Below are 10931 nucleotides of genomic sequence, written 5' to 3'. Positions count from 1 at the left end.
AAGCAAAATATATCCAAGTGAAAGAGACTGGACGTGTTCTTGCCTGCATTATGTTGCCAACCCCCCCCCCCCATTCTCTGTTAGGTGTAGCAAAATTCATCTTCTCCCCACCCCCAATATTCTTTGCCACTTATCCTCTAATTATGATTACATCACCCCTTTAGGGCCTTAACACGTACCTCCCTGCTGGTCCTGAAATTCCTTGCTGCACATTTGGCTTCCTGCCTCCTTCCTCCTATGGCTTTATATCTTTGTTTTCCACACAAAAGAAATCTCAGTGGATTTCCTGTGCCTCCTTCTCATGCTGCTGCTCTTAAAGTGACTGAATTTCAGACTGCGATTGGGACATCTCTGGATAGCCAAGGAAAGCAGTCGACACGGAAGCAAACTACAGATTTCACCAACTCTTTTGGGGTGCTAGAATTCTGATTTGCTCAACCCACATCAGGCAAGGCTGGTGGGATCCCGGTAACTGCCTCACCATTTCTTAATGCTCATTTTTCATTCCTGGTCTACTCCCCACAGCTTTCCAAGTCCATTGTGATCTCCATCCACTGTGCTATCCTCAGTCTTTGGTTCTATCCCTGTATCTTTCTTAAATCTTCTTGTTAGTCCCTAACGCTCCATCTCCTTAAACTCTGTACTCATGCCTGTCTCCTGCGCCTATCCTCACTCATATTCATTCATCTGTTTGATCAAACTTTCTATACAGTTCCTTTACTTTGCTCTCCAGCTGATTTGCTGTTCAGCATTTTAGCTCACTTCATCCTTCCCTCAAAATATTTGAAGAAGCATACGGACAGGCAAATGGCAGAATAAAGAGCTTTGGCATTTCGCCGTGATCCCCTCTTCTAATGGGCATGTGCAACCCTTTAGCCCACGATCATACATTTTCCAGCAGGACCAGATATTTTGTTACAAAGGGATTCAAGACTGAGCACTTCTTAGAAGCACCACCCATGAAACTTCTACTGGTCCTAGGTAGGTAATTTTATTTCATGAATGGTTAAGTTGGATGTAAGAGACAAAACTGGTGGGCAGGGTGTGGAAATAGGGAAGAGAAAGTTTGGGAGATCCATGTGGGACAACCAAAGCACAGTAATAGAGTGTCCCTGGCATCTTCAAGTAGGACTGGGATGGACCAATGGTCTGAATCTCAAGTAGTTTCTCAGGTCCAGCTTTGGAAGTTGCTAGATTTGTCAAAACCACATTGGCAAAGAAACTCTAATGTCTGCAGAAGACTGGCATGCATAGAAGTTGACGACAATAATCCCATGAGCTCAAATGAATTCTGACCTTGAGAAGACAGAAATGCTATTGCATTGGCGGCGGCAGTGGTGAATGTGAATATTATCCAGTTTGTTAAACCAAGGCCACATCTCACAGATGGCCAGATTCAGAAATAATAATAAGAGGTTTTCTGTAGGGAAGAAGCACATAAATAATGCATAATGTAATAGAGGAAGGGAACAGAATTATATATTTACAAAGTTGTATAATCATGACCTTTAAAATGTTTTTGGACATTATTATTCATAGAAAGCTACTTCTTGTTTTTCCTGCAGTAATTAATCTTGGACATAAAGCACTAAGATGGCGATTCAAATATTAGAAAGTAATATTAGGGTTAGGAGAGTATTGTCCAACAACTGCTTACTTTATGAAGTTTAGGCTGCAATCCTAAACACCTTTAAAAGATAGTAAGCTCCCCTGAAGTTACAGGGATTTCGTCTGAGTAAATGGCTTGGTCTGTGTTGTTTGCATTCTGTTTCCTTTTCCTTTGTGTTAATGCATTTATTTATTTATTCAGAAAATAGATTTGCCACTCTTCAGGGGGAGAAAGGGAAGCTCAGAGTGGCTTATGTGAAATAGTAATAAAGGTTGCCATTATGGGGAAATGAATTTATACTTAATGTTTTCAAAAGCAAACTTTCATAATGCTGAAACTCGTTGCAATCACCAGACGTAAGGAGAATTTGAAAATCGGCCTGGACTCCATTATCACACTCAAGATGAAGCAAATAGCTCAGACAGTCATACTGTAGCCTTGAAAAATGGGGAAAGTGTTCCAAAATAATACTGCTATTGTGTGTAAATGTAATCTTCCATGAAGTTACATTGTTGGACTAGTGCTATTAAAAAGTAATGTTAAAATGCTTGTTGTGGGGAGGGGAGGTGTCCTGTAGATGCACAATGTTTTTTGTCTCCTCTGTTGTGTTCTTTGGACTAAGAACTATTTGCCACTTTTGCTCTGTGCAGGGAAACATGGTAGAATTAAACACTTATAGTTTATTCAAATATACTGTGGAGCTTTGTGCAGTATTTTTGTGTTTACTGAATGCACTTGAAGGCTGATGCTTTTCAAGACAAATCCACATACTTGAAAGCCTAGATATTTGAGCTTAAATCATTCATTCAGCAGTTATAATTTTGTTTTCAAGCCTTGTTCAACAGGACTCTTTAGCAATAAGATTTTTCAACTTAATGGCAATTTTATTTTGTCCCAAATGTATTTGCCTAAAACTGATTTCAGAACTCAACAACTACAAAGACAAAACTCACAGTTCTTTTAAATTCCATTTAGTGTTCATGTCCACACTGCTGGACAGTAGCTACTCTTCCCAGAACTGTACCATCCCATGTGATGAGCGTGCAAAATGTGAAGTTCGTAATGGACGCCAAGGCTGTTTTTGTAGCCCAGGATTCAGTGGGCCCGGCATAGAGAAACCAGACAGAAATGGATGTTATGGTAAGCAAGCTAATATTCATGGAGTTTTCTTACAAATCATTATTTATTTTATTGGGTTATCTTTAGCAATCTCTTCTTCTGACAAACTTGTCATTCCAGCATGATTTGTAGATGTAGACACTGGAAGGTTGCATGATTATTGTAGACTTTGTTCCTGGAATTCCTGCATTTTTGAATGACTTGTGGAAAACTAAATTTGTCACCAAAGTATCTCCCTTTGCTAGTGAGCTCAGGTAGTGAATGCTGACAAGATTGTGACCCAGGTGGGATCCGTGAAAGAAAAAAACCAGGGTGGAATGAGCATGCTCTGGGAAACCCTAGGGTTTGCAGAGTATGAGAAATATACACCCAAACAAATCAATGAGGAATTAGCATGTTCAGTGGCCGTGGGGGGGGGGGGGGTAGAATCACTTGGAAATGAAAAGCAGAAAAGACGGGTTGGGAATGGAATAGAGTATTCTGGTGTGGGCTCTGGCTAGCTGGCTGGATCCCTGAGGCTAAATGGGGAGGTAGCACCAAAAGTCATGAGAAAAAGAAAGTGTGCGGGGAGAGGGGAGGGTTGCACAGCCTCAAAACTGTTCTTTAAAAAACTTTAACAAATGAAGCCTGGGATAGCTCACTTGGTAGAGACTTTTCACCTCAGAGTCATGGGTTCAAACCCCAAACTGGGTAAAAGATTTCTGCATTGCAGCGGGTGGCCCTTGTGGTCTCTTCCAACTCTTATTCTATATACAGTCATACCTTGGAAGTCTAACAGAATCCGTTCCGGAAGTCCAAAACATTCAGAAACCAATGCGCAGCTTCTGATTGGCTGCAGGAAGCTCCTGCAGCCAATCGGAAGCCATGGACGTTTGGGTTCCAAAAAAAGTTCAGAAAACAGAACACTCATTTCTGGGTTTGTGGCATTTGGGATCCAAAACGTCTGAGTACCAAGGTGTTCGGGATCCAAGGTATGACTGTATTTTGTACAAAATACTGAAAGGCTTGATTTATTTCAGTTGAAGATTGCTTCGGATATCCTACCAAGCCAACATCTCTCAAAAGAAATGCGGGGCTTTTTCAGTCTTCTATAATGACTCTCTTATTTGATGAAGTTCGATTGTTGGCATCATTTTGATGCATCTCCTCTTTCTTTGCTTCTTTTGAATAGAGCCCTGGATAGGAGGATTCAGGTTAGGAAGTCAGGATGGTCTCCAACTGTTGGTGTTGATCCCTCTCTCTTTCCCCTCACTTAAAGCATTAATTTTTGAGAGTTTGCCTTCATGTAGAATACCTGAGGGGATTTCACAGGAAGATCAAATGCAATGGATGAAAGTAGCTCACTTTCTTAGAGGGGTCCCACCAGGTTCTCACTGGATTTCACCTAAATAAAAATGGAAAGTGAAAAATGATGAGAGAAAATCCTCAGTGGGGGATTCCATTCATACTCGCTCCGCTGTTGTTTCCCTGCCAGAGCAAGCCTATTCTTTCTTACTTGGACAAAAGTCACACCTTGTTCAATAAGGCCTGCTCCCAGAAAAGTGCCCAGCTTTTCTGTCCATGACTCCCTAAACCATATTGACCCATTTGTTTTTAAATGTCAGATGTTTTAGTTCTTCAGTATCTGTGAATAATAAATATATGGGTAGCTACAGGGATCCATTCCAAACATTCAAATTAATGTGCATTGGTTGGGGTAGAGCATGTTGCCCCAACACCCATTCCTTATCCATAAATACTGAAATAATTTCTATTTTCCATGAATACTAATACTCAACTATGCATTCCTAAGCAGACTTTTGCATGGACAAAAGAAAAGAGCCCCAAGGTGGACGAAATGGCCCTCCCAAAACACATTGAATCATAGAATTGTAGAGTTGGAAGGGACCCTGAGGATCATCTATTCCAACCCCTTGCAATGCGGGAATATGCAGCTGTCCTGTATGGGGATCAAACCGGTAGTCAGGACCATATTCTAACCAACTGAGCTATCCAGACATGACAGGATCAAGGACAGAACAGTAAATTATCTAACTGTATTAATCCATCCCCTTGGGCCAAGTTTAGTCAACAGGCATACACACAAAAACATGAAATAAAAATTATGGAAAGATAAATGAGTTTTAGGTTGCCTGTGTATTCATAGCTTCTAGAAATCTGATAGTGACAAAGGCATGTGTGGGGGAAATATTACACAAAATGACGCTGTTTCTAGTCAGCGTCATAGTCAGTCTAATCTCTGTTAATAACAGAAAAGGAGAGGACAATGACTATATTCGTGTCATAGCCTACATGGCTGACTGGAATGGATTTTACTGGAATGGGGTTACCCTGAAAGCAATTTTTCCTGTCATATTCCTGTCATTGAGAAACGTGTTTATCAAGTGATGAGTCTTTAATTTTCATGTGATCACATGAATTTATTACTACTCCAAATCCCTTATATTCACCACTGTGTGAAAGGAAAGGGGGGGGTGTCTTCTGTCACACAGCAAAAGAACTAATGAGAGCCAAATACATGCTTAATTATTCCATGAGACCAGGAATGACTGAGCTGTGCCCCTTCCATCAGCATGGCCAATGGTCAGAGATTATGGGAGTTGTAGAGCATTGAAATCTGAAGCTCCTGGATTGTGGGAAGTTTTAAACTAACATTAACAAATGTGATACATTACACACACACAGAGAGAGAGAGAGAGTGTGTGTTTTTTTCTTTAAAAAATGTTTAGGGGTACTGTCATTTTGATTCAAGAAAATGACTGGAGTGACTGGAGACAAAGCCCTTTCAGTGGTGGCTGTGGCTACTTTCCCAAGGTTACTTGCTTTTAGGTGCTAGCTAGAGATTATTTCATTCTTCTCACACTACTTTAAAGGATGAATTATGTGCACTTACCTGGGAGTAAATCCCATTTTTCTGTTTCTATTTGCCTAGCCTTTGTCTCCTTTATTTGGATATACTGTGCTTTTTGTTGTTTGGTCACTGCTTTATTGTGGTTTATGGTCAAGGACATCTTTACTGGCTTTGGCAAGGTAAATTGTCTCCTGCATTAGAGAACTCCAGGACACCATTTTTAATTTCCCCACAGTACCCCATAGTGAGTTATATAGGTTGGTGGCTCTCAGGGCCCGCATCAATGGTGGTCCCTGGCAGAGTTCATGAACCCCAGCAGCTGCCCAAGCTTTCTGGGTGAAGGTGGGTAAGCTAATAGGAGATTTCTTTAAATGGTTTTTACTGAAAATTTTTAGCGTATCTGTTTTCAATTCGTAGTCTTTTCTACAGGTTGGTTACATTTGGTGTGAGACATTGTTATCGTAGGCATTGTGAGTTTGTGGAGGTAGAGGTGGAGGAGAGAAGGGGGTAATGTTATTTCCTCTTTTTGCATAGTGTATGTGTGAAGTTTTGTGTCAGCATCATGTGGATGGGTTCTTTCTCTATTCATTCGTTGGTTTTCATTGGTGGTCCAGGACATATTCTTGGGAAGCAAAAAAAAGGGCATTTTTTGAAGGCAGTGGATCGAGTAACTCAGCTAATCTTCTTTGTAGTCTTCTAAGAACATATTTACCATCTGCTTTTAATTGGATAAGATCTTAAAAGGATTAAAAGATAGTCAGGTTAGTTATTAGCTTGAAGCTAAAATAAGTGGAGCGATGCTGTGATTTAATGATATGTTAGATCTTGGAGTGTGAGTGTTTCTCCTCTACTTTTTTCCTAGGAAGGGCTTCTGGAAATAAATGCCTGTTACTCTTCAATTTATAACGTTTGCTTGCTAGTACAACAGTCCTTCTGTTATCATCAATGCAGATTCTCTTTCATGTACGCATATAAACCGCAGCTCGCCAAATGACACACACAGTGCAAGCATGTTAGTTAGATAGGTGGCAACGCTCACTGTTGCTGTCATTAGCAGCAATTTAACAATTTTGCACCTGTTCAGTAATAGCTGGCTTTTAATGATATCCTTAATGATGTTATTTAAATACCTCCCTTCTCCACTCTTAACTCTGGAGCTTTGTGTTGATATAATCAAGGAAGCTGCTGCAACTATTGGTTTCAGAAGTAACATTCAACCTTTTTTAAACAAAGGATCTGTATGATTTTTTTGAAAGCAAAAAGAGGTTGAACTGACAGTTGTCAGTTTAATTCATTTAATGTGTATACTGCTATGAAACTGTTTTTTACTCCTTAAAGAGACAGTGATTCAATAGCGCAATCTGTCTTCTCCAGATTGTCCATGAAAGGAACTTTGTCAAGTAGGATAATTCAAGTAGGGAATGGGATCTAAAGATCAATGTGTTTTGTTCCATGTTAATATCATTCAGAGCAGACTCAGTGAAATGAAAGGGCATGACTAACATAGGCCCATTCATTGCAATGATTCTCCTCTGAGTAGAGATGGAAGGATCTATCTTTTTTGTTTCTCCGAGATTCTCATTTTTTCGATCTTAAGAACAGATCTCAACATTTTTGCAGCTAATAGCAAATTTTATTTTAAAAATTATTGTGCAAGTTCTGCAGCATCATGCTGCAAATTTTTTAAAAGCATTTTTAAAAAGGCAGTTATCAAAAATATAAAAAGAGCAGATGAAGCCAAAGACACCAACAAAGGTCACATTTAAACAAATGTTGTAAGATGAGCCATGAATAAATATATCCTAATCTTATCGTTATTCTTTTCATGTGGTGATTGCTAAAGTTGCCAAATGTACCAGGGAGCTATGGTTCAGTTTTCAGGATGGAAAGACGCCTGTTCAATGCTCTAGAAAGCCAACACTGCTCACAATATTGGGATAAATCAGGGGTGGAAAACCTTTGTCCTTTCAGACGTTGTTGGACTACAACTCTCATCATCCCTTGCCACTGGCTGTGCTGACTGGGGTTTATGGGATTCAGAGTCCAACATAATCTGGAGGGCCACAGATTCCCCATCCCTGTCATACATAGTGGGGAAAACAAGGCCACCCAAATCTCATAGGTGCACATTTTTAGGAGGATTGCTGTGGATAATGTGTGTGTTCGTGCGTGTGCTAAAATCATGAAGAAAGCTGATGGTGATGTTGGATGTGAAAGAGGATGGTAAATTGCAATTACAGCTTTAGGTATGAATATAAACCACATCTAAATTACAAAGAAATGGAACTTCCGTGCAGCAGATAACCCAGATCTAGAAAAATAATTCAGACTCGACTGAATAACAGTAGGTGACAAAGAAGCCAATTGAAATGCAATGTTTGGGAATTTCCCCTCCAATATTAGGGATAAAACGGGCTGACATACTTGCAGCTTTCCGGTACTGTTGTATAGTTTTACTGCTGGCTGCCTGATGACTGCTGACTGCCAATTTGCTGTTTCGCTGGCACAATATTGAAGTAAACAGCGTGATCACAGTGTTTACTTTAACTTTCTAAAATATGGCAGGACAATGAAGCTGAGCTGTTTGTTCTGCACAGGCCGGCAGGCAGGAAGGGGAAGAGACAATAGCCACAAGAATCACTTGTAAACGTCAGTCGCAATTTACACTCTGAGAGATGAATCAATCTCCATACTAGCAGCTCATCCAGCTATCGTGAGGCTGCATAGTTCCATGTGAAGTTGGGGCTCTGAAAAGCCATCGTGTGTCTCCTTTCCAACTGCACAGCAATTATATTTGCCAGAGTTTTTGAAATAATTGTACAGCCCGTGTATATGTAACCACAGCTGTCCTGTTGCAATGATTTCCCAGACACAGCAAAGATATTTTGAAAAGCACAGGCTGCACATAATACATGAAAACTCAGAACTCCCCCTCTTCCAAATACCAATCAAGTCAGTTTATCTAACTTTAAGATCTCTCAAAACTCAGTGTTGGGTTTAGGGCAGTGTAGGCAGGTCCCACGTACAGGGTGCCTAGCCATGGAGGCACAAAAGTATCAGGAATAATAATAATAATAATATTTATACAGGTACCTACTGAAAAGATCCATTAAAAAGCGACTGGACCCAAAGGAATTATTGTCAAAAAAAGAAATATTTCGGAGGGGAGCCACAAAATTTTGTCCTCACTCACATGCCATATTACCAAAGTCCGCCCCTGCAAAACTTAAAGTGTTGACTGATTCCACTGGAAGACAATGTGTTTTCAGCAGGTATTAAAGTAAAGGTAAAGGTAAAGGTACCCCTGCCCGTACGGGCCAGTCTTGACAGACTCTGGGGTTGTGCGCCCATCTCACTTAAGAGGCCAGGGGCCAGCGCTGTCCGGAGACACTTCCGGGTCACGTGGCCAGCGTGACATCGCTGCTCTGGCGAGCCAGAGCCGCACACGGAAACGCCGTTTACCTTCCCGCTGGTAAGCGGTCCCTATTTATCTACTTGCACCCAGAGGTGCTTTCGAACTGCTAGGTTGGCAGGCGCTGGGACCGAGCAGCGGGAGCGCACCCCGCCGCAGGGATTCGAACCGCCGACCTTTCGATCGGCAAGTCCTAGGCGCTGAGGCTTTTAACCCACAGCGCCACCTGCGTCCCTAGGTATTAAAGTAGTGCTCTTCAAATTCCTGAAGGACTGTTGCCTTGTAAAAAGGCAAGGACTTGTTCTCTCCTACTTCAGAAGGTAGGGCTATATATAATGGGCCCTAAGTTACAGGAAGGTCGATTTCAATTGAGCATTAGGATAAATTTATTGACAATTTGCACTACAGTGTAACCAATTAGTTGTAGGGGTGATGGCTTTGCCGCAGCTGAAACTTCAAAAAACTGGATCTCTTTGCCCTAGCTTAGATCTTCAAACAGAGATGGATAGCCAACTGTTGGGGGCGCTCTGCATTGAGGAGGATGGCCTACAAGACCCCACCCAACACTATGATCACATATACACCATATATTTTAAGCACCCGGCTTCCCCCAAATAATCCTGGGAACTGTAGTCTGTTAAGTGTGCTGAGAGTTGTGGGGCAAACTATAGTTTACAGAATTCTTTGGGGGCATGCCATGTATTGCATGGATGTGATCTATGTCAAAGTTATACATTTAATGTACATAAAATGTATGTTTGAATTCATTGTATTTGGAATGCTCTAAAGAGGTTACCTTTGAAAAGTTTCACTCTGGCAGAAGCTGATCTGAATTAAGCTAGCTGATGACTCATCACTGAAAACAGGAGCAGCAGAGCTCTCACAGAAGGAAGCAGAAACTTGAGAAGTCAGTGTGTGCTTATTGGTGATGGCTTTGCAATGTTGAACAAGCTTAGACTGCAACAAAATGGAGAATGGAAGAAGCTGAGAGCGAACAACAACAACACATACACAGGAAAGAGACCCGATAAATTCAAATCAAATCAAAGTTTATTAAACGGTCACAGACCAGATTAACTCGTACAGCTAGTCAGCAAAAGATAACACCAGAAGAACAAAGGACAATTTCAATACAGATTAGGTCATAACAACAATTTAAAATTAGACAGCATAAATAAAATTAAATATTTGCCTTCACCTGCATATTGACATTGGAAAGCTCTTGTTTCCTGCGCCTAATAGCAGCTACACAGAATTTGGCAACATTGATCGTAATTTCAGGGACCTTATCTTCTACCAAGGCTCTCATACATAGGAGTTCTGGTTTATTTTTAAGCTTTTGTAGAACTGGGGCAATAAAGGTCAGACGTAAGTCCTCGTAATAACTACAGTGCAGCAATACATGCAGACTTGTTTCCACTTCCGATGAGCCACATGGGCAAACACGTGACTCATATGGTTTGCCCTCATATCTGCCTAACAACAGGGCAGAGGGCAAAACGTTGAATCTGGCCAGGGTAAAGGAGTGTCTGTACTTAGGTATTTGTAAATCAGCCAGATAATTTGCGGGTGAGAACCCTCTCCCAAAGTCTCTAATTGTGGCATGTTTATCCATTTTGCCCATATGACATTGCAGCTCTATGTCCCTAATGCGTTGGAGCACTTGACTTCTGGCACTCTCATATCCTGCCGCTATTAAGATCTGCGGGGAGAATCCCAAGCTTCTTATCTTTTCAAACAGGGAAGCTTTCCAGGTAGAATGAAAGGTGTCTAAGAGTGTTAAGGGAGCCAAACCGGCCGGGGAAAAAATAAGTTTTAACCAGTAGTGTATCTTTAGAATCCACAGCCGTGCGTTAACGGGTGGTTGTCCAACTTCTAAGCGGACAGCTATATTAGATACACAAGGGGGGATCCCCAATAAACACCGATAGAATTTTGTT

At 41.1% G+C, this 10931-nt stretch overlaps 1 protein-coding gene across 2 annotated transcripts in view; it reads left to right on the top strand.

Annotated features, from left to right (window-relative positions):
* The first annotated feature begins 276 nt into the window (after positions 1-276).
* Positions 277-10931, top strand: part of ADGRL4 (adhesion G protein-coupled receptor L4) — an 88240-nt gene continuing 77585 nt past the window's right edge. For both annotated transcript variants that reach the window (XM_079981326.1, XM_079981325.1), the window contains exons 1-2: positions 277-981; positions 2585-2749. In XM_079981326.1, the coding sequence (XP_079837452.1) occupies positions 855-981; positions 2585-2749 (292 nt within the window). In that variant the 5' untranslated portion in view covers positions 277-854. The remainder of the gene's footprint in view (positions 982-2584; positions 2750-10931) is intronic.

The sequence above is a fragment of the Podarcis cretensis genome (assembly GCF_951804945.1).
Source record: "Podarcis cretensis genome assembly, chromosome: 6".
Classification (NCBI taxonomy): Eukaryota; Metazoa; Chordata; class Lepidosauria; order Squamata; family Lacertidae; genus Podarcis; species Podarcis cretensis.
The sequence above is the reverse complement of the archived record's forward strand: the minus strand, read 5'-3'. Positions and strand labels throughout refer to the sequence as shown.